Source organism: Alosa sapidissima, chromosome 9 (assembly GCF_018492685.1).
Source record: "Alosa sapidissima isolate fAloSap1 chromosome 9, fAloSap1.pri, whole genome shotgun sequence".
NCBI lineage: Eukaryota > Metazoa > Chordata > Actinopteri > Clupeiformes > Clupeidae > Alosa > Alosa sapidissima.
Window position 1 is genome coordinate 19733782 of NC_055965.1, and position 24283 is coordinate 19758064.

Consider the following 24283-nt stretch of genomic DNA (forward strand, 5'->3'; position numbering starts at 1 on the left):
ATATTGCAGAAACTGACATGATATGATATAAATAGCTTCTCGGTCTTTTACACACTGAGGACAGGTAAAAATATTATTGACTAGCTAGTGGGAGGCGCCTATTCTCTTTCGTCTCACGCTGTCCAGCGAAGCCCAACCTCCATTATGTCTCGCTGCTTTGTGTGGTTCTGATGGCAGGAAGAGGGAACGCGCGGGGTTGTTGTAGTACAGCTAGTGAACCACCGCGAACCACTAGAGACAGTGTTATCATAACGTTCTTTTTCTGTCACCCTGATATTGGACTATAAGTTAACGTTGCTTCGGTAACATACTGCAACAAGCATCTCAGGTGTATATTGGACAAAATCCTGTCAATCCCTGGAGTATTAGAAGAACGAATGCTGATTTGAGTTGACGCTGGAAAACTCGTCGGTAAGTGCTAGACCATTTTGTGTTGCTAGATAGCTAGGATAGGTTAGCCACCATTAGTTCGTTAGTTGTCCTGTAACGTAGCGTTACTCCAATATTTAACGTTACAAATTAGTCACGGGACATTTATGATTACAGCTGCATACAACTGACAGCTGCATACAATCTGACTGCGATTTCTGACAGAGTGTTTGCAGAATTAAAGATGCTGCTTAGCATGCAATGTTAAGTAATTGTCAAAATATTCTCTTGACAAGTGTTCACAACTTTGTAAACTAGCTAACGTTAGCATTATGTCTTCTTTACTTAGTCAATGGTTTTTATTATTATTATTTTTATTCTTCTGTAAATGTCGGGGATATTAACACTTTGAATGCCACACTGTTTTCGGAAGCTTTGGCCCAGAGTGCCAGCAATCTAGATCATTGTTGACGATTTTTGTAGACCCACAGTGTATTCTATGTTATAGCTATGGACACATACTATGGCTCGTTTGAAAGGTGAGACTTTAAGCTGTCAGTGGGTATAAACCGTTTATTTCTACATGCCTCTGTTCCTAAGAAATCCCAAGCCAAACAGAGGCTAGTTTTCATCAAAATCCCTGTTTTTTTTTTGCTAGAAATGGGAGATATCCCAGCAAGCACACTAACGTGGCCATCACGTGGCCGCAACGTGATTTTCCAACCAAGGTTTACTTTGCCGCCACGTTAACACTTTGAGTGCCAAAAACTCAATATTGCGTATTCCTCCCCCCCGGAAATAGACACTCCAACACACCTTATGTGCGATTTTGGGAACTCTATGATGAATAGAACCAGAGCCCGTTTACGGAGAGCCGGATCACTCCCTATTAACTCCATTGTACCTGCAATCTGCTGCAGTTCCGCTAGGGGCGATCACGAATAAGTGCAAAAACAATAGGGGTCTATGGAGCTAAATGTGTCTCTCACCTGGTTGTCGTTGAAAAATCGAAGATTGGATTGTGGTTTCTGCAAGATCAATATGGATTATAGGTCAAAAGTTGAATGAACGAGTACTTGCATCCTTTCGATTTCTTACAGGTTGGGTCGTTGTTGCCCACAACACACTAGCTTTCTGCTAATGAACGACGTCATTGACGCATTTGAAAGGCTTTTTAGAACAAATAAGTAACTCAAAAATATGTAATACTCAGCGGTGTGTATTTTCTCTGCCCCCTCTTTTGCATGCAACATTCAAATTTCTGGGCAAAAAATTATATCCCGAGAAAAGTGGATTTGAGGGGTACAGCTCCATACTGCCGTGCAAAGGCAAAAGGCCGTAACTTCAATTTTATCAAAAATGAGTTTTTGTCATTTTTGGAACAATGGGCATCAATTTTATCATGTGGACAAATATCTTGAGTCAATTTTGTTGTTTTCTTATCAAAATAAGATGCTGATTTTGCCGTAACTTCAAAAAGCAGAGGGTAAGCCAAGGCATAGCCCGTAACATCAGTTGTGGTTCTTTAGCTTTGTTTCGCGGCTCTATAGAACGCTGGAATTAAGTTACAGTGCACCGTAATTTCAGCGCAGCAAACCATATTAACATTGGTGGTGGGTAAAACAAAGGCAGAGTGTCTTATGCCTATGTATTGTATGTAGGCCTAATTGAAGCACTTCAGCCACACTTCAATAAAGTGAAAAGAAAATGTTGCAGTGGTTGTTTTACTATCTAGCATTAACTACTTCAGATTTTGTGAAATTCAGCTAGGACGTAGCCTAGTTAGCTAGTTAACTGTTCCTGATCCACAAATAGCCTACATGATAGATGTTGTGCCAGGCAACTGTAAGACACCATAAATGTCTCAAAGCCTGGATACTATTAACTAGTAGCCTACTACACGTTTTCTCGTGCCATACAGGGTGGCTAGCTGCCTGCCAATCTGCAAGTCCACTCACTGGCAGAAAACAAAGCGAGTGGGTTGGGGACGCCTCACGATACACCTCCCCGTCCCTCCCCGGCGAGGAGAACATGTCGCACACAAACTAACCCAGCAGATAGAACTTAGATCGCAGCTTACCTTTAAAAAAATCCATGGAAAACAACATCCACTGAGAAGACAAATCCATTGTTTAAATCCATCACAAGTTTTCAGCAAGCCCATTCGCAATATAATTATGTGCAGGCTAGCTAGCCTAAAATCTATCAAAGTGCAACGTTGTTCGGATGTTGTCATTCAATTTTAAGTGTCGCTATGAGTAAGCTATTAGCTAAAGCTAGACAGTGTTGGTTGCAAAATATTTGACTCCCATACGAACAAAACTACACAGCATGTCCTTAAGTCGATGTCCCTTTAATTTGTCAAGAAAGAAATCCAATCAATGTGTGACTCCGCCGCCCGCATGACACAGACAGTAAATTATTATGTGTCCATGAGTAGCAAAATTCCTGTAATTGCATACGTTTCCAATGGCATTGGCTTGGATCATGTTGTGGCTGTTTTTTGGTTTTCTGGCTCTTAAAGTGTTATTTTACTTAAATTAAGTACAACGATAAAGTTTTAAAATGTTCCAGTGTAGCCTTCTCATTATTTTGTATTTTGTAATATTCTGTTGATGGAGGCCTAATATTAAGCCTTACTAGACAAAACTCACTAAATGTTATCTTAAGGCTATCATTGTTATCATATAAATGTTTCTATAGAGTGATAAAAGTCCAAATGGTCAATAAATTAGAAGTTAAGGTATTTTGCCTTTGTATGACCCATTATTGTTTTGCAGATAATGCAAAGGCAGAATACAGTAACTTCCAAATAAGGGTCAAAGGTCAAGTTTGAGCTGATTTTTTTTCCATGTAGATACATGTATTCATTATGACAATTACTTGGCAAATTTTCAGTGTCCTACCTATAATGCAATTGGCTGGACAACAAAAAAACTTTAAAGTCATTTTTCTCAGTTTCACACTCTGGCGAGTTAAGGTCTTTTGCCTTTGTAGGGCAGCATAGACCTCCATTCATTCTGCACTTATTCGTGAGCGCCCTCATGTGGAACCAGAACAGGAACTGCAACCAGTTCAGAAACCGGAAGTTTCCCGAGAGTGGTGGTTCTCCCCTTATTAGACATTCTCTGATAGAACTGAAATAGATGACAATCGAAAACTCATTAAAAGGCACGATCTGGACATTTCGCCAGTGACCTGGCGAGACTGCCACCTAGTGATAAACCCACGAAAATAAATGGCCTGGTTTTGACCTGACGTGCATGCGTCACTGATTCGACTCAAAGCGGCAACCATCAAAAGCCAAGTTATGATAAAATATCCAGATAAAATGTCCAGACGTGCGTTTTCATGAGTTTTCGATCGTCATCTATTTCAGTTGTTTTGTAGTGCCCCCTAGTGAAAGAGATCAGATAATGCAGGCATGGAAGTTGATAGTCACTGACCTTGTTAGTTTAGCTTCACCGGAGCATTGATCTTCAGCAGTTGTTAATAATGTCAAATAATTTGGCTGTTTAAGCTAATAGAGGTGTGTCAATAGGGCTCATGTTACTAATAGAGGTTTGTGTGTGACAATCGTTTTTTCCCCTCTCATCCGCCTTTCCTCTCTCCGTCTCTCTCGTTGGCTCTCTCTTAGGTGAAAAATGGAAGTCGCCATTCCAGAGGAGCCGCAAAAGAAAGTCTTCCGCGCCCGAAAAACCATGAAGGCAAGAGATCGACCGCAGCTTGAAGTTCTCCACAACACCCTGTCGACAGTATCGGCAAAAACAGCCACCCCACCTTCGTCGTCGCCGTCTTCATCAACTTCGACGATCCCGGCACCTATGGTGAACGGCACACATTCTGATGACTGTGTGAAGGCCACGGCGAAAAGCAAAGAACCAGGGAAAGAGAAGACAAAGGAGAGGGAGAAGACGGCCACAGTCAACGGGCCGAGCTCAAACTCGCCCGCCCCCCGCCACCCCCCGCGTCCGGTTCTGCGTCTCCGCACCTAGGACTGTCTCTGTCCTGGTCCCCCTCTCCGTCCACCCAGAGCCTCAAGCCCTCGGCGGCGGTGACGAAGAACGGAGAACGAAGAATGGAAGAGAAGACAGAGGGAGAGATGGAGGTAGACACGGATATGGACAAAGAGAAAGGGAATGAGAAAAAGGAGGAGGAGGAGGGTGAGACAGAGTCGAAGAAGAATGAGGGAAAGGCTTCTCGATCGTCCAGCCCCACAGAATTAGCCTCTGCAGCAGGTGGGTGAAAGGTCGCCTCGACACGTTTAATAGAGGAAGTGAGAAAGAGATGGGGAGTAATTGACTGGGCAATGACCTTGAAGTTGTCAACGACTTCACTTTTTAAAGGTAGGGTATGGGATTCTCTTTTTTTGGCCATTTTTGCAAAATCACATGAAATCCTATTCCTAACCCACTGAGTTGGAAGCACTGAAATGGAAATTAAATAAGTCAATCATCTGTGGAAAGGGCAGGGCTCGAAAAACTCCATCCATTATTTCCAAGACCACCTAGAATCATTGGACAGTAAGTTCGTCAATCAAACGGTCGTACTATACCCCCCTCCCCCTCGCGCGCATGACCCCTTCGTGCACATACTCAAAGCTCGTGATCCAGTCAGAGCAAGTGCGAAGTGCAAGTTGCTTCCGTTTGACGTTATCCTGTGGTACTGGAGATAGCTGATAACTAGAAGTAGGGATGTAACGATTACCGGTATAATGGTAAATCGCGATAAAAATGTTGACGATAATAATTACCGTTTTCATTTCAAATATCATGATTATCACTGTTGATTACCGCGGTGTGGAAACCGTGTTTTTAATCCTTCCCAGCTTCATCCGAGCCTGCTTTTGACATACAGTAGGCCTGGTACAATGGAACAGAACTGGTACCCTACTGATTCTGTTGTCTAATTGATGGTTTTAACTACGATTCGGATTAGGCTACACCTGATTTTGGAAAGGCGGAACTTTTTCACCGCAAAATGTGCAATGTATCATGTACTGTAGCCACTCTGCGTCTTTTTATGTTCGTGTCCACATTAAATCCATTCCACTCACGTTATCAGGAGATACAGTAGCCTAACGTTTTATTTTGAACGCTTACTTTGGTCTCACTCATTGCATCCAAATAACAGAAATAGCAAACTCCAAGTTATGGTAGGGTAAGTTAAGCTATAAGCACATAGCCAATTAAACATGAAGAAAAAAGTGAACGGGACAGTTTTTGAAACTATTTCAGCTTGTGTAGGCCTATCAGTGCTTTCTGAACATATTGAACACACTTTTAGAAATACCGTGATAATACCGAAAACTGTGATAATTTTGGTCACTATAACCGTGAGGTTAAATTTTCATACCGTTATATCCCTAACTAGAAGATAATGGCAGACAAGACGCCACCACCACCACTACCACTAGCAAACGTAAAGAGGAAATCTATATTTGAGAGAGCAATTGCGAACAAAACGGCTGAAAGAGAAAATGCGAAAACAAGAGTCATCCTAGGCGCTGCTTTCCAACGTTGGCAACAACTGAAGCAGGAAGGTCTACAAACAGAAGCGGCTGTGGCATTTTTTTCTGCTGAAAAGCCGATGGACTATTAACCCGCGCGACATGTTATGGAGTATTTTTGTCATTTACACAACGGTAAAACCACAAAGTTAACGGGTCTTTATGGCCTCTTGCCGTCAGCGTATTAGCAGCTACATGTGGCTAACACAAACAATTGCAGTGTTGTGGTCCTGGCTATTGGCTTGTAATCTTTTATAGTCAATGTCTCTTAGTTCATAAGTCTGTATTTTTTTATGTACTGTATGTAAAATCATGCGCCTTTGGGCATTTGTGGAACTGCAACCTTTTTGGAGGTGAATAAAGAACGTAGAACTAGCTAGCTAACTAACCTGCTTGGGGAGGAAGCTGATGTAAGCGATTGTATGTATGTATGGAGACTAGAGCTCATATAGTGCAACCTACGCTAGCCTGGCTCGCTCTCGCGCATCTGAGTTTTCGATCGTGCATGATTGCGTGTCCATCTTCTTCGAATGGGTGCAGTCAGGGCCAGCGTTTGAGGAAAGAGGGTAGGACCATTTGAGTTGTGTATTTTCAAAATCTGCCCCCCCCCCCCCCCCCCCCCCTCCAACAAACAGCCACCGATGCCACATCCTCAAGCAAGAAGCGGCCGCCGTCTCCGGACGGAGAAAAGAGCGAAGAGAAGGCGAGAGAGGCGACCACAGAGGAGGAGAGGAGGGGCAAGCGGCCGAGGGTGGAGGGCCTCGAACTGGAGGTAGAAGCGCAGATAGAGCTCAAGATCACCGAGGGTGCTGCTGGCAGCCGCCTGAAAATTGAGAAGGTCAGTAGGAAGCATTGGACACAGATATTTGCCAAGCCGTCAACACACACACACACACACACACACACACACACACACACACGCTATGTAATGTTGTACAGTTGTAATGTTGTTGTTTTTTGTGCATTTGTTGTTTTGTTGTTTGAGTGGGGTCAACAGAAGGAATGTTGAATTTTTGTAAAAACTACTTAAAATGTTGAATTTTCTAAAAGTTTTCTTTAAAATTCTTGAATTAATTGAAATCAATCCTGACAATTTGTTGAGCTGTATGTAGATAAAGCAGTACAGTTTGTACCCTGCTTGTTTTAAGGTGGGTACTGTGATGTGTCCAAATAGTTTGATGTGACAAAACATTGTTCAAAACTGTTCCTTTTTCACACGTTGTGCATTTCTTAGCTTTGATCTCACATTGCTGTCTTTTTCTCTTTATCCCTGCCCTCACCACCCTTCTCTCTCTCTCTCTCTCTCTCTCTCTCTCTCTCTCTCTCTCTCTCTCTCTCTCTCTCTCTCTATCCCTCGCTCCGTCTCAGGTGGTGCAAAAGCTGGTGGAGGAGCGGCTTCGCGTGCTGGAGCTGACCGTGTTCGACCGTACTCTCCAGGAGCTGAAGGAGAGAGTGGAGAAGATCGACTGTGCTACCAAGCACCAGGGCACACTCAACACACTACAGGTGAGATGTGTTCAAGTGAACTGATGAATCTGAAAGATTAACAGATGAGATGCAGGTACAAGTGAGGCTACAGTTTCAGTATGACTGCACAACTGCTAGTTGTCGATAGTTACAGTATCTCTGAGTTGTCTTCTGTGACATTTTGATTATTTAACGTTAACGTTATGTTTGACTTTTCCCAATTTTCTAGGCCAGAATCACCCGACTAGTCAAGAAATTTGGAGCTGCTAACCAGGCATCGGAGAACAGCAGAAAGGTCCAAGAGGTGAGTGAATTGGTTGATCCCGGTGCGGAATTTAGGTTAGATGTAGCTAAAAGAATTGGATGCAGTTATTGCTGGATAATGTCCAACCTGAACGAGATTTATAATACCAAGGGGTTTTTGTGAATATCTTAAGCCACACAAAAGTGTTGTCTCAAATGTCTCTGAAAACTAAAAAACCCAGTAAAACCCAGCAATAATCCTAATCCAACTAAACAAAATGAACATAAATATCAGTTCAATTTTGTTCACTGCATTTGAACACTGAAAGTTTTGTGTCTGAATAAATGTTACATAGTTAGTAAAAATGAAAAAGCAAAACATAAAATGAAAAGGCAGATTACTATCAATAGGCTTGTCGCGTAAATAGAACGTTCGATATTTCCGGGTTGTCACGGTAGGCCGCACGACTTCCGGTTACTTCTGTCAGAGCAAGTCTGACAGCAAGCAGCTGCTTGTCAGAGCGAGAGCGATAACGTTAACTTTAGTCAACAAGGAAGATGGCATTTTACACACGATGCTTGCAGGACCGGCCAAGGATAACAGTTAACGGTGTACATAGGATTATACAATCCTCAACATCAGCCCCAAAGAGCAAACGGGAGAAGGGGTTTAAAATGTGTATTTCCAGCTACATTGATAATTACAAAGGTAAGTTCATTTACTATGCTTTGTATTAGTCTAGTAGCCTAGCCTATGAGCTATCTTGCTAACCGGTAAACATTGAATGAGCCTGACGAATATTATCTCGTTTTAAGTGTTTTGATCATAGCATGATATTATTCTTAACTCAGTGTCAAACACATAGCCAGAGACAGGGAGAGTGAGTGTCCGAGCTACCTGCCATAGGTCACTGAGGAAGAATGAGAAACCTCACGACCTCAGAGTAGGATCGAAGATAGTTGAGTTGTTCCAAGCTAGTTCTGCTCCACCATGTCCTGTGGGTTTTGTGTGGCTAGGTTCTGTATCAGTAACATCGGCAGAAGGTAGCACTCAAATATCTAACCTAGCCCTCATGAAAACTCCAGGAACTGGTTGTGACTGCTGTTATTTATATAAGTTAAGCTTATGTTAAGTTTGTAAGTTAAGTTGTAGGTTAGTTGAAGTTTCAGTTATGTGTATGTTCAGTATTCATGTAACGTTTTTGACTTGTAATAGCCTACTAACATCTGACAGATGTAATACTAACATATTTTGATGTTCAAAAAACAGAACTAAAAACGACTATTTTTGGTCATTTGTTAACTAATATGACTAATATGATATGGTTAAGCCTACTACCATGACTAACAATCTGAAATGTTGTTTTTGTTCCATTTCCTGTGCCTGTGTTATATTTAAGATGGTAATCTGTAATATAATTAGTTTGTAAAATTGTCTCTCTTTATTTTAAAGATTACACTTGAGCACTCATTCCCGGTGCAACTGTGTGAGGCTGTGTGTTCATGTGTGGCTGGTAAGGCACTGTGCAATCACAATGTTGCACTGCTCTATCAGACAGCACATTACTCACAGCTTCAGATCAGTGCTGTACCCCCTGTCCTTAGTTGCACTGAAACAGAGCAACGCTGGCACAAGCCAAGCTCTGAGAGCTTTATTAACCACACTGTTTCATAGTGTAGTCAGTCAGCTGTATTGGTATGTGTGCAAAGATTGCTTTCGTTAAAGACCATTACTATCAATAGGGTGTGAAGCCAGACATGGTCGTGTTGTCAGCCAAACCCAAGCAAAGGACGGTTGGAAATGGTGTAAGGTAAATAATGTTTTAACTTGAGCATTTTTATCATTTAAATAAAACATGATTAAAATCTGAAAATAAACACATCTGAAACACAGCATGTTACCATGTACACACAGGAGCACACTTTACAAAGCACTGAGGGCAGAACTGCCAGATGTGGACATGCTCAAAGCACTGAGGGTAGAACTGCTTGATCTGGACGTGCTCAAAGTGGCTGAGGTATATAGCGATTTCCCTGCGAACTTGGCGCCACTCATCACCACCATGGCCATTAGTTCTGATGTTCCACTAGTCCAGTCCGCACTAGGGGAAGTGCAGGAGGGAAGTGCCATCGCCTCTCAGCACCCAGTAGCACCCACCAGGACCATCCAGTTGCACTCAGATGTACCTCCACCTCCACCTCTGCCGTTGGCTGATTACAGGTTGGAGCCTACAGCCTGTCAATTTGTTTGCAGTGTACAACAACAACTTCACCTGGCCTCCCTGCAGACAAGTATTGAAATGGCCAGACAGGTGGAGGCTTCCACGCGGGACCAGAGCTCGTCTGCAGAGTGGCATCAGGTTCGCAGACCGCGGCTAACGCCCTCACGCTTTAGAGAAGTGTGCCATGTTCGAGGTGAGAGTGCAGCACAGCAGCTCGCTCAGAGGATTTGGAAGGGCACAGTTCAGACTGCTGCCATGAAGAGGGGCCTGGTACTTGAACCTTTTGTCACGGAGGAGTACTGCAGGGTCACGAACACAAACTATTGGCCCTGTGGGTTTATCATCCACCCCGATGCCCCCTGGTTAGGGTCTTCTCCTGATGGGGTTGTATTTGACCCAACCGAAAACCCTCCGTATGGTTTGGTTGAGATTAAATGCTCAAATTGCAAGAGCTATGTTGATTGCAAGTACTTGAAGTTGCATGGCAACACAATGCAATTAAAACGGCAGCACAGCTACTACTGGCAGATCCAAGGCCAGCTTCTGATAAGTGGAATGGAGTGGTGTGACTTTGTGGTGTTTGCAGAGGATGACGTGATCATCCAAAGAATCTACAAAGATGCAGGGGTTACACAAATCATTAGGGAGAAAGGGGATCACTTCTTTTTTTATTTTTACATGGCTGTGTGTTTGAAATAGCTACTGTTACTATTTAGCTACTCTTAGAATCATTTACATAAACCAGTTCTACTTTTGCGTGTTAAATTAAATCTGTTCAGTTTTTATAGATTTGTATAAATAAATCAGTTTTGTATAGATTCGTAAAAATGGAACGATAACATCTCTATATTTGTGGATGTTTGTAAACATACAACATATAAGTTCAAGTTTTGTATGGATTTGTAAAAATGAACAATGACATCCCTACATTTGTGGATGTTTGTAAACATGCAATATATATCAGTTCAAGTTTTGTATAGATTCGTAAAAATGAACAATAAAACTTCAACAAAGAAATTAGAACTGATTGTAAACTGATTTGTGAACTGATTCTAGGCCATTTATTTCTGTATATTGCCCATGGCTTAACCAGTGGTCCATTCTGGTAATTCACAAGTACGTTCCATTTTTTTGAATATTTTTATGATATTTAATTCGTCCATTCTGAGATAGAGAAATGGAGAGAGAAGGGTATAGGTAGAATGGTAGATAGTGTGAGTGGCCCTAGGCAACCATATGCCTATAGGCATTTATGTTTGATTGGCCTACTGAACCTGCTTTACCTTGTTAAAAAAAAGTACAAGTGCTGTTTTTAACCGTATTAACTATTTTACACTTTCCAGCACATCATAAAAATATTTAAAAAAAATGGAATGACATACTTTTTTAATTTTACTTAAGTAAGTTTCTCAAAAAGGACATTTTACTTTTACTCGAGTACATTTTTAAGGGAGTACTTTTACTTGCGTATAGATTTTCAGTACTCTAACCCCCACTGCAACCCAGACACACATAGAGAGTTAGGCTACTACATACAATTGCATAACAACATGGACCAACCTTGTGTAAAAACGAATATCCTCATCGGATCCTTGGAGGTGTTGGAGTCCAAACCGAGACTGCAGTTGCAGTGATTGGACTTGTTGTTGGAGCTCCTCTATCTTCCTCCTCAGGGCTTCGTGTTCATCTGCCAGCTGATGTGTGACAAGTGCAGTAGTGGGGGGGGGGGGGGGGGACAGTAGGCGTGATCTCGATGTACTACTTCCTTCTCTGTGACAACCTCGGTGTCAGACTCCATCTGAGAGGGAGTTAAGTCATTTAGAGACGAGTGACCGTCGCAGGAAGTGCATCATAACAAAGGGACGCCAGACCCTCTTGTAACAGCTGTAGCCTACTCGGTGATTAGTTAGAACATAAGGCAGAAAAACAACACGTTTCCTCATGCTGCTTCCTTATGTTGGAATGTGCAAAAATATACACTCAATAAACAATCAAGAGGATGCCTTCTTGTATGTGATTTCTGCAACACTATACTATACGATACTGCAAACGTGTTGATAGCCTATTGTTGATTTTTATGCTGTAGTGTAAAGCATGTCACACAATAGCCTAGCCTACAGAAAACACTTAATTGATATGATATAATAATAACTTGTTAAATGTATGCCTACAATGGTTTATTAAACATCATAGTCATTTATTTCGTCAGTCATCATGTTCATGTTAATGAATAGGAAGGACATTTAAACCATAGCCATAAACCAAAATTTCTCGCAATATCTGCCGTTAGTCCTTATGCGTGAGTCACAAGCTCCTCCCAGCTGATTCTGGCAGATCACGTGGACAGTCAGTTGCGATCGGTTATTTAATAAATAAATTTGAATTACGAATAATGATAAAAAGCTTCTACCTAATATAAACTGTAAAAGAAAATATGTGTTTTCCCGCTGTATTCTCCATAAAGAGTAAAGTAAATTATGTACTTAGTTACGGAATTGGCGTCACTTCCTGGACTTGTCTGAGGCTGGTCTGAGGTCTCTAAATGACTTAACCCCTACTGCTCCATCGGTAGGTCAGGGGAAGGAGGCCTCTGCCGACGTTGCCAGACAAGCAAGCCGAGGTGCTGGTACGCTGAACTCATTCCAGGCAAACAAACAAGGAACACTGCCTTTCTTTAGTCGTTTCTGCCCCCCAGTGATCGTTACAAAATCCTCAAAAAGGAAATGACAACTGCAGACACGAGTGTATTCAGTTGGAGTGAAGCTATCCCTGCGGATCTTGACTAGCCACTTTGATCTCACCCCAAGATCCACAGGGAAGCGATGAAAACTAATCGTTCCATTGTATTTCGATGAATTTCCACACATTGGCAACAATGTAAAGACGTTCATCTGGATTGACGCTGAAATGTAATTCGTTTTCTCTAATTGACTTATAATTGCTGTCTAACTAAACTACTGGTTTTGTTTAATATAGCTCTCTCTCTGACAGGAGATAACGTTAGCGTAACCGGAAGTCGTGTGGCCTACCGTGACCACCCGGACATATCGAACGTTCTATTTATGCAACAAGGCTAAAGACACGTGATCGTTCTACACCAATACGGTAGTTGCTTTTTGTCAACAGAATGGCAAGATGGCTGCTACCATGTCTTCATCAAGCAGTACCGACAACGAGGAAAGCATATATAAAAGTCTTGAAAAATCGAAATTATCAAAACACAAACATTGTTATATGCACATTGCTTCTTTGAAGCACCAGGAGGTAAATGATTTCACCACCACTCGATGGAATACATTCAAGACATGCCTACAACAGTGGCTCGGCTTGAAGGGTGAGTCTCGGGACGTGGCTGAAACCTACAAACACTGTCTAGATGTGGATTTTGAAAACATTCCCGAGGATGCTGGCTTTCATCATACGTGCTACTGTAGGTTTACGGACAAAAAGGCTATAGCAAAGGTGGAAAGACGTCTCGCACGTGAGGTAGAGCTTACGGAAGTTACGGAAGACCACAATGCATTCGAGGCCATTCCATCGACATCTACTAGCAGCATGGTCCAGAGTCCATCGAAGAAACTCCGATCCAGGTCAGGCCTGCCAATTGCAGGCTCCGGCCCAGTCCTTCCTGCCCTGTGCATAAGTGTTGTGCAGGCAAACGACAAAGGGATCCTCTGTCAAAGGCTGAAACATTAACAGCAGGTAAGTAAAAACACACACACACTGTGGTTGAGTGACTGAAAGGTACAATTATTTGTGAGAGATATGTCAACAAACTCAAGAGTTATCCTTTTTGTTTCGTTAAGGTCAATTGCAGAAAGCTACTGAGTTGAAGGAGGACGAAAGCATTCTCATTCATATTAAAGACAAAGACTGTGTGGCTCTGGAGGTGCAGTACCATAAAGGCTGCTACAATCGGTACACTAGGTTTTTGACGAGGCCTGCCAAACCAGAGAAAGAACGGTACGTTATTTATTATATTGCATTTCAAGGAGCTACTAACTTAACATTACAGTATATAAGTAACATCCAATTTGCCTTCTGTTGTATGTGTACACAATCACAACACTTATTCATTTGCTCACATCTCATTGTTATGTGTTTTAGGAATGAGCAAATATTTGACGTCCGCTACAAGATATTCTGCGAGAGGATCATCCGCCAAAGGCTGCTTATCAACCAAACTACAGGTAACTGAAATACATTTTTCTCAAGTTTTATTATTACTTATGTGCAAGGCTGGCTTTACACAAAATGTGTGTGACAGAAACAGTTTTTAAGTCTTGCTGTTTGCACAGACATGTACCAGTTGGCAACAAGGAGAACAGCTGATGTGTATTGTGTGTGTGTGTGTGTGTGTGTGTGGTGTGGTTTGTGATGATGTGTGCCTTTCTTGTGCATCTTTGTGCTGTATGGCAGATACGTTCTAGCCTGTAATGTATTGTATGACGCACACCACTCTGCTTTTGATAGTACTCCTGTAACTCTTAATTGTCCCTGTTTTGTTGTGTGTGTTTGTGAGAGCAACACGAGAGTCATACTGGCAGCTTTATCTGTCAACAGTCCGATTAATGATGCCATGGTTTTTTAATTTTGTGAAGTAAATTATGCTTGATATTTACCTGCATGCTGGCTGGAAATGGTGCTTTTGATGGTACTCCTGTAAGTCTTAATTGTCACTGTTTTGTTGTGTTGCAGACAGGATACGTTGAAGAAGAGGCTGAATTCTCCCAGCTGGGGTTCGACACCCCCAAGCGTGCAGATTGCTGACCAACTGGATCTTATAGTTTTAGTGTTCGACCAGGCTATATATGCCAAGGCACAGCAAATACGCTGGAAGAATGATGGCTTTACTCAACGTTTAGCCATTAGATTAGGCGAATTCCATACATGCATGTCCTACTTGAGCGTTTTAGGCAAAAGGTTTGGAGATGCAGGACTGCAAGATACCCTCACTGAATCTGAAGTTGTTGCCCCAGGATCCATCAATTGGGTAATACATGGTCATGACTACAATCGCACCATGAGAGCTCATAAACTTCTCTCTGAGAGTCTGCAGCCCATCAGATTTACCAGCTTCTTGGACTCCTTGCCACCACAAGAGAACACTGTACATGGATGTCATCACTGACATGAAATGTGCCTTTCCAGACAAATTGGTGGATGTTTTGAGTGCAGATCAGTGGTTTGATGGATGTTTTCAGTGCAGATCAGTGGTTTGATAGTATGTGTTCAAAATATGCTGACTTTGTTCAGAGGAAAAGTACAGAGAATGCAACATTTGCTTTCTGGAGCTCATATCTTGACATGATGCAGCTACTCCTACTTTGTGAGAGCAACGCAAGGGTCAAACTGGCAGTTTCATCTGTCAACGGTCATCTGTGAACAGCATGAATCCTTGATTCACTTTTTAGACTGAACACTATCCAAGGGAGATGACAAAAGAATTGAGACTACAATTTTTCGCATGTTCGCACTAACGTATGTAACGCTTGTAACACACTTTTGATGGCAGACAAGTAATCATCCAAAACAATTGATCCAGAACCATTCCTATTGGTCAATTCTTAGGATTGCATAGAAATTGCAGCAATGTCACAGATTTCCAGTGCAAAGCTATTGAGATGAGTGAATGCTTCCAAGAGAGAGGTTACCCCTTATCTTACATCTCTTCAGCTTACCAGCGGCCCTTAATGAAGAACTGAACTGAATCTGTCCTGCTTTCTATGAACTGTAACTTTTGTATGTGACTGTGCATGAAATGGTCTCTTGTTTTTTTGATAATGTGCTACATCTCATTTTTAATGATATATGATGATTTTAGTCTAAGAAATGATCTGCTTTCTGTGTGCCAATTGTGCTAGCCTTCACCCTTGATAATATTCTGGTGTTGGGGGGTGTGACCTAATGACACAGTGATGAGACCAATTATATCTTAGCCTATCCAGCTGAAATTCTCGAATTGTTCCAATGATCTGTTTTCAATATATTGGGTGTCTCATCTCTAGTTATCATTGACTCTGAGGAAGACACTGATGTATCAAAACGTTAGTCTGTTTGCACCAAAATAAAAGACTGCAAGTAATCAGTGTGCTCCAGCTCCCTTCTTTTAGGCGAGGATCACTTTAGGCAGCGGCAAACGTAACGCAACGCTCAGACCATAATACATTTTACCTCGTTCCTAAGCAACACAAACAGTTTGTCAATTGAATACGCTCGCGTTGCACTTTGAAAGTTGAACCAAGTTCAACACTCAGCTTGTTCAACGTGAGCGTTACGCCAGCGTTGCCACCGTTCCGCTGCCGAATCATAGAGAACAATAGGAAATCTGCGGCTTGCCGCTGGCTAATGTGATCCCCGCCTTAATCATAAACTACAGGCCCATCTTTAAACTACCCTTCGTCTCTAGCTACTTCGTCTCTAGCTACTACCTTTTGTTCTCAGGAGAAAATGGTCTCTTCACAATCATCCTCCTCCTACCTGATCACCCATATCATCTTTGACAAATTCCAGTCTGGTTTTAGAGCATTACATAGTACAGAATCACATAGAATATTACATAGCACAGTGTTCTGCACAAGGGACAGCAAACTGGCACAATTCAGGGGAGAGAAAAACCAAGATATAATATTCATCGAACATCACCGGAATATTAGGTGTTAACAACGCAAACCTTTGTATGTGTTATTCCTTGAAAGAAGTTGGTAATACTGAAAAGGAGGGCCGACTGCGTGGTGAAAACAGATCTCATGGAGCCTCAAATAAATTCTTTAAACTTAAATTCAGAAGCCAGGAGAAATTTACTGTTAAGGAACGCTTTGACAAAATGCTCTTTCTCCTGTTGAAAAGGATTGGATGAGCCACAAAGCTTTGTATTTATTAATAATCTTATAGATTTGTTTTTATTATTTAGCTGTTGCGTTGATATACTTGAAATTCTTGACATACTTGACCGTACTTTTTTTTATCGTTTCAGGAGCTCAAAAAGACCCCACTTGCACCCCAAGTGAATACTGCTGCTACTACTGGTATTACCAATGGCATTAGGTATGTTGCTTTACATGACTATTACACTTGGCCTCTTGGTTTGTGAACCAGGATTATTCTTTGTCTCTATTTTTATGCCTTTGTCTCTATTTTATGCCCTAACGCTGGTGACTCTGGCCAGAGCCTTGCACCCAAACGGCGGGGCAGGAGGGGTCGTTTCCGTGACAACTGCCTGTGCACCTACCAAAAGCGCTGCAGCTGTTGTGGGAGTTGCCACATCCTCTTCAGCCAACCCGGCTAGCAGCCTTCCTGCGGTAACAGGAGCAGCGGCTCCGGCCACACCATCAGCTAGTGCCATGACCTCCAAGACAGGTAAGATTAGTGTGTGTGAGCATTTTGTTATGATTTGGAACCAGATTGTACGCATTCAAGTTTAAAGAATTCTCAGTCTTACAGTCGTACAATGCACACAAGCCGTACTTATTTCAGTTGCTGACAGCTCTCAGTAATGCTGTTTCGTCCCTTGTTTTCCACAGACAATCAAGCATCAAGCAGCACAGCAGTCAAAGCTGCAGCTCAGGTAACCACTCGTCCCTCATAAAGCAATATCAATCTCTAGAACTGCAGCTCTGTCATAAGATACACACACACACACACACACACACACACACACACACACAAAATGTAACTTTCAGATTAGTCTGATCCCCAGACTAGACTCATTCCGTATTTGGCACAGTATTGGCGTCAAGTCTAGGTCTATTTAATTGAGGGTTTCTCCCCCGGGATATCTTAAAAAATTAGCAGTTGAATACGTAATCGTAAGAGAGGAAAGAGCAGCAATCTTACCATGTCTGACTACTCACGTGAACGAAGTGCAGGGCTGAAGCGCAGGCTAAGCATATGAGCACAGTTAAATGCACCTCTAATATGCTAGGATTTAAAAACGTCATGAATCATTCACTTCCTTTATCCAAATGCAAGCAGGGTGCGATTAGTCAAAAAATCACAGAAAAAAGAACAATTAACAGGCCGGATTCTAGAGTCAGTCTTTTCCATTCAATGCTACAGTTCTGCTGCGAGGATGAAAAGCAGGTGTAGTGCACATCTGTTTCTCTCGTTCCAGGATCTTGGTCCGTTCATGTCCTCCTGCCTGTGTTTATTTTGGGGAGATTGAGCGCATAATTTGTCAAGCAGGGTGCCCGACTCAATAGGCCTACCAAAATGCCTACAGATTTAGATGCAAGCTGTGACGATCAGCAAGCTTTCTAATTAATCCCAAACATCGCTAGGCCACCAGAAATATTGGCTGATTGAACAGTGTTATACCTGTCCATTAATATAGCCTAATGAGCATGGGGCCTTCTTCAAACTCTTTTTCTTACCTTCTATCTCTGTCTTTGCAATGTCTCTGTGTTACAGACTGTAGTTAAATGTCCGCCAGAATCATCGTTGCGGCAAGGCACAGCAGTGTATCTCGTCACAAAAAAGCCGGTAAGTGTTATCCTGTATAGTGTACAAGTGTGTAATAGCCAACAAGTCAGGGATCCTCTCTTTAACTAAGGCATGACTCACGACTTTTCTCCATTTACATTTTTTCCAAGATGCTGCTGTGTGACGATAAGGGCTGGATGGCTAATATGGAAAGCCGTCTAGCCGCGAGGACAGCGGATCTTACATCGGAACGAACTCGAGCAGCTCAACTGCTTGCTGAGAATGCAAGTTTGAAAGCTGACCTGTTAGCCAGCAGAGTGGAGACCGACAACCTCCGACAAGAGCTGCAGGGGCTGAGAGAGACCAGTCAGATGGGGGGGTCAGCTGGGATAGGAGAACCGCATTCCGCTCTTCACTCTACTGCTCCAGAATTTGATTCTTCAGTGTTGTTAGATTATCAGATGTCCTTAACCAACAGCATCCGAATGACCGGTCAACGTCCAGATGTGAGCTTGCGTCATTTTGGACCAGAAGACCATGTTAGACTCCACACACTGAGCTTCGGCCAAGTGGGCAGGTATGGATGCCTGCTCTTCAGGCACATTATCTCGGAGGAGAACTACAAGGCATGGAGCAAAACCACAAACTGGGATGGTTCTAGAGGTAAACGAGCACTGCCTCAAAATGTGAGGACCTTCGTGGTTGCTACACTGAAGCGACACTTTCCTGACATGGACAGGGGGGAACTGAAAGAGTGTATTGACAAGATCAACGAATTCCTGCGTACAACACGCAAGAATTCCTAAGGACTCACTCTGCTCTGAAGAACACAGAACACTGTACTGTAGCTCACTGCACTGTATACATTTGTATTGTAACAATAAAGTTCATTATTTTAATTAAAAAAAATGTTTTCTCTGAAGCACTTTTCTGACTTCATCTTTAGACCTGTTATTGAAAATATAAGGAGTAGAAAGCACAAATATGTGTGTTAACATGTAGCATATCTGACATTGTAACAGTAGGCCTATCTAATATTACCAGAAAATCACAAAACGGCAACCTCGTTTTTGCTGCCTGTAGGCTAATGGTTAATAGGCAAATGGTAGGCCTAAATGTAGGCTACATGTACTTAATTATACAGTAGGCCTATTGAAAGTAATAAGCTTAAGACACATTAACACTTCAATTAGCGAAAAGCAGTTTAATAGCCACATTAGCACCTTCATTAGTCCTTGTGAGAAATGCACTTGGTCCTGTCATCTGCAGGCACGGCAAATGCGTTCTCCTCAATTTCATTTGTATTATGGACTGCCTTTGAAACTAGTTTGATAAGTTGGATACCTAAGAATTGTTTTGAATAAGACAAAAAAAAGATGTTGGCAACGAATTAAATGATAGGTTTCCACACGCAGGGGGTTTGGACAGCGTGTTAAGTGAAATAAATCAACCTATTTTGTTCTTGCTGTTTGTCTCACAATACAGCCCATACTGAAACTATAGAAAGCCCCAGACGAATAGGCAAGATGTTTTGTGGTGCGTTGGAAAATGAGACCTTTTATTTTTTTTTCCCCGAAAAGTGGGCTAGCCACTGGCCTTGTGACCTTATGAGCTAAACCATTAGGCCTAATGAAAGCAAAACAAACATAAACAAATCAGCCAGATGCCTCTTCATAAAATAACAAAGACACTTTCATAAACATTAAGTTTTATCTTGAGACTGCGTGTCGTTTGGAGCAGCGTATCGGTAGGCTATATTAAAAACCGAAGATTTTCAGTTTGCCTCTGGATTTAATTCACTTTTGGATTGTTTGATTATTGCAGACTGTCGCAGTAGACGTACTGTAGGCCTATCAGCCATCGAAATGAAAGCTCATCAGGGGGTAATATTGTGGAAACAACTGAAAAAACGTTGGGTAAAATATATGGTCCAAACTGTAGCATACTGGCGCGCATAGACTCAAAGCGGCAAAAGCCGATGTTCCTAAACCTGCTCATAAGGGCCACCTGGTGGTTGTTTGGGTCATTTCAGTTTCACTGGAAAAATATAAATACAAGACGCGTGAGGACGCGTGAGGTCACGTGAGAATCACGCGTAAAGCCGGACAATTCGAAGTAGTACCCACTGTATGTCTCATTAAACTTCCCCTCTCTCTCTTTCTCTCTCTCTCTCTCTCTCTCTCTCTCTTTCTCACACACACTCCCTGTCCTCTCTCACACACACACACTCCCTGACTCTATCTCTCTTTCACACTCTCCTCTCTCTCTCCCTCTCTCCGTCTTCTTTATCTCAGTCCATTTTTCCTCTCTGGCTCTCTCGCAGGCAGGTCTGCCCTTTCCTGTAGTGGCCAGCGATACAATGTGTTTCCTTAATTTCTCTCTCTCGTGTCTCTTTAAATCAACATTTTTTTTAAAAGTCATAGTCTTGCTCCCTCTCTCGTCTCTCTGCCTTTCTCTCTCTCTCCTTCGTTCTTCTCTCTTTTGCTCATCTCCCTTTCTCTCTCTCTCTCTCTCTCTCCCCGGCAGGAGGTCATGCCCTTTGCAGTGGTGGGTAGTGATAAGGAGTACCAGGTCAACAACGGGTCCTGGGACGGAAAGCAGCATGTGAAAACAGCAGGTGTGTACCATACCCGCTGGAAGCCTTTTGTGTGTGTGTGTGTGTGTGTGACTCACTGAAGAAACCTTAATTTACACTTTGTGCCCTTACCCATCTTGGACAGATAAGATAGCGTTAGCTAGCAGATAAGATAGCGTTAGCTAACAGATAAGTTAAGATAGCGTTAGCTAACAGATAAGATAGCGTTAGCTAGCAGATAAGATAGCGTTAGCTAACAGATAAGATAGCTAGCAGATAGCAGGAAAGCCAGCTGTAAATGCAGCCAATGGGGCTATGGGGAGAGTTCACAATCTGATGGCTGTGGCCATTGTTTCAGGTGTCTCAAATGTGTAGTCTAAATGCTCCTAGCCAGCCTCTACTGCTCACAAGAGAAGATGTTGACCAGGGGCAGCATGTGTGCAACAGTGTAGGGAGACTGCATGTTGTTTTACTTAGCAGTCTGTCTTGAGGATACTGTTTGCATGGAGATGGTTTGACAGGAAGTTCCAGATGTCATTGCTCACTTGCTATCTCTCTCTCTCTCCAGTTGAAAATCTGAACCACAGCGAGTTCTCCCTACTCCGAGATTTCATCATCAGGTGAGTGACTTAACCATACTTTTTGATAGAAACAGTAAAGCCATTGCACCTCATAGTGTTTTTGGCTATTAACATTGTTGGTGTTTACTAGTGAAAGGTCTTGGTTACAGCCTTAAACAGACCTCTAGAAATCCCCCACACTAGCCAAGCCAACACCAATTCTTTACACACTTTTACCATTTGAGCTTTGACCTTTACACTCTTTCTTTTTGGACTAGGTCTCACCTCCAGGATCTGAAAGAGGTGACCCACAACATTCACTACGAGACGTACCGCGCCAAACGCCTCAACGACAACGGTGGCCTCCATCCCATTTCTACGGCAGCGGACACGCAGGAAAGCAACCTCTGAACTGCACAAAGGCACGAAGGAGAGAGAGAGAGATGGAGCAAAAGAGAGAGAAAGGGAGGAAGAAGACTGGAGAGAATGACATAGAGCGAACGAGAGAGGAAGAGAAATAAAAACTAAGAGAGAGAGAAAAAATTATTTGTTTTTCTTTTGCTAGCTTAAACTGTTTTCGTGTCGTGCCATGTGATCATTGCATGTTCGAAGGGAGCTCGTTGTTGTGCCCGAGTTTTTCCTGTCGAGATGACGCTTTGGTTTTCTTTTCCTTGTGTAAGTGAGCGTGTGTTCTGGCCACACACTCACCACTGTCCTATCTCAACTCTCTTACACAGCTCACAATAGTAAACTCCCCTGTCCTCAAGCACCCAGGGAAGAAAAGAGAGGAGAAAGGACAAGGTGATGTTTAATCAGTATTATTTAATTAGACGAACCCAGCACAAGGTGCTTTTAAGAATTTATTAATTTCACACTTGTTAAAATGAATAGTATTCTCATGTTCTTTTTGCCTTGAATGGATAAGCCGTTTTTGTTTACCTTTTGGTCCTTAGTACACTTCTTAGTCTAGTGCCACCTAGTGGATGGGGGGCTGTACTGCCACGGGAACAAGAGAATCAACCACTAGGTCCTCTCTTGTTCCATAAAGCCTCGTCCAGTACAAAGTTTACAACCCACCTAGTGCCATGGCGCCCAAATGGACCCTCCAGCACACAACGATACAAATCATTCCGAAATTATCAACACTGAAAGGGAGGAAGAAGACTGGATATGTTGTACCCGACTTTTGCCTGTCGAGATGACGCTTTGGTTTTCTTTTCCTTGTATAAGTGAGCGTGTGTTCTGGCCACACACTCACCACTGTCCTATCTCAACTCTCTTACACAGCTTACAATAGTAAACTCCCCTGTCCTCAAGCATGCAACAACAATTAGATAATCACAGAAGAACTGAAAACTAGAAAATGTAATTTCAAGGAAATTACTAGTGCATGAAATAGCAAAACATACATTAACCTAAAATGCAAAACAAACTTTTATTTGGAAACAGTTGTGGTCACAGGAAGTCATAGTTGATGACAACTGACAGTTGAATAGTTCAATAGTTGAGTAGTTTAAATAGCTAAATTAATTAATAGTGAATTAATAGATGTGCATAGGTAGACAGTTCAATGGATGTTAATAGTTTAATGGATGAAGTGAAGAAAAAGAAGTGAAAGAAAGTGGGGAAGAGAAAAGTGAGCTATCCAGTTCAAGGGAGAGAGACACAGAGAAGAGGTTCCTTTGAAGTTGCTGCAGTCGGTGAGAGGTGCAGTGCATTGCATTCTAAGTCGTTAATTGGCCAAGTTTCTGCAGCTGTCAGTTGATACAGGTGCAAATCAGTTTGATTAGCCCATTGTGATGTCATAGTGCCAATGCAAAGTCTATGGGGATAAATAAGCTTGATTTATGTTAATATTTCAAAAAGTATAAAGTTTACAAAAATGAAAAGTACATTCCTCAAGTGTCCTTTTCAAGACCTACTGTACATTATAAAGTCTGAACGGAGTTTCTCAGTTAAACGGTTGAAGCTGAACTAGACGCAGACATTTGGTGGGAAGAAGAAGACTTTGGATAACAGAACAGTGCAATTTCATGCACAGTAATTATGCCATAAAAACAGACTCAATCAGTATAGTCCATGCGCTTGTGTGTGCATGTAGGTACTGCTTTCTTCTAAACTCAGCCTATTATGATATTAATACATTACATAATCAATGTTCCCATCAGCTGCAAGCACACTGACTTATCAAGAGATCCTCTGGAACTGTTCTGAGGTTCTAGAACCATTGTCCAGTTTTATGAGTTACTGATCATATCTCTCAGACTGTTTTAGTCTCTCGTTGTAAATCTCTCTCCTTTGATTTAACATCACTTTACATTAATGCTGTTGTTTCCAATAAAGTGCTTTTGCAGTGTTAATTTAACTTATTTTTTAAATTAACTTATTTTTAAACTGAATAAACACAAACACAGTAATCTGTTTCTCGTCTTGAAACTCATTTTCAAGAGAAGAAAAAGCCGCAAATTCTTTAATCATGGCCTTTCACATGCTTCAATCACATCTTCCCTAATAAAATGACTTGCCATTTACACTGGATACAGTCTAAGTATACTGTTACAAATAAAAATATATATAGAAACCTCAACACATATTAGGACATGTTAATGGTATAGGCCTACATTTTATTACAGGAATCTCACAATAGCAGAAACAGATATTATATGTATTCATTCATTCATTCATTCATTCAGTATTCACAGAATTATGCAATTAATCAACGATGTCCCAGGCCCACTGATTTAAAACAACACATTCAACAGTGCAGATAGTCCTGCTGGTCAGTAGGGTGAGCCATTCAACCATACTAGACTTTACATTATACTTGCGATGGCCACGTGATGGCGCTGAATACTTTTGTTGATCCAAGAGAAAAGACGCGGCAAAAAGCAGGTCGAAGCGAGCATTGGCACCGATC

At 42.0% G+C, this 24283-nt stretch overlaps 1 protein-coding gene and 1 long non-coding RNA gene across 4 annotated transcripts; both read left to right on the forward strand.

The window, feature by feature from the left end:
• Window positions 1–166: 166 nt before the first annotated feature.
• On the forward strand, window positions 167–23713 carry LOC121717895 (activating transcription factor 7-interacting protein 1-like). 3 transcript variants are annotated; one of them, XM_042102607.1, is made up of 10 exons: window positions 167–411; window positions 4007–4607; window positions 6514–6716; window positions 7247–7384; window positions 7575–7649; window positions 16787–16857; window positions 16979–17169; window positions 17334–17377; window positions 18220–18291; window positions 18402–19153. In XM_042102607.1, the coding sequence occupies exons 2-10, from the start codon at window positions 4448–4450 to the stop codon at window positions 19035–19037; spliced, it is 1590 nt and encodes a 529-aa protein (XP_041958541.1). In that variant the 5' UTR covers window positions 167–411; window positions 4007–4447; the 3' UTR covers window positions 19038–19153. The 3 variants fall into 3 exon arrangements, with proteins under 3 accessions (XP_041958541.1, XP_041958542.1, XP_041958540.1); XM_042102608.1 differs by lacking the exons at window positions 16787–16857; window positions 16979–17169; window positions 17334–17377; window positions 18220–18291; window positions 18402–19153 and adding exons at window positions 20758–20848; window positions 21375–21426; window positions 21645–23713; XM_042102606.1 differs by lacking the exons at window positions 16787–16857; window positions 16979–17169; window positions 17334–17377; window positions 18220–18291; window positions 18402–19153 and adding exons at window positions 9332–9399; window positions 9504–10863.
• LOC121717922 lies at window positions 13525–15895 on the forward strand. The gene is made up of 3 exons (XR_006033819.1): window positions 13525–13773; window positions 13918–14000; window positions 14509–15895. It is a non-coding gene; the product is annotated as an uncharacterized LOC121717922 (long non-coding RNA).
• Window positions 23714–24283: the final 570 nt, after the last annotated feature.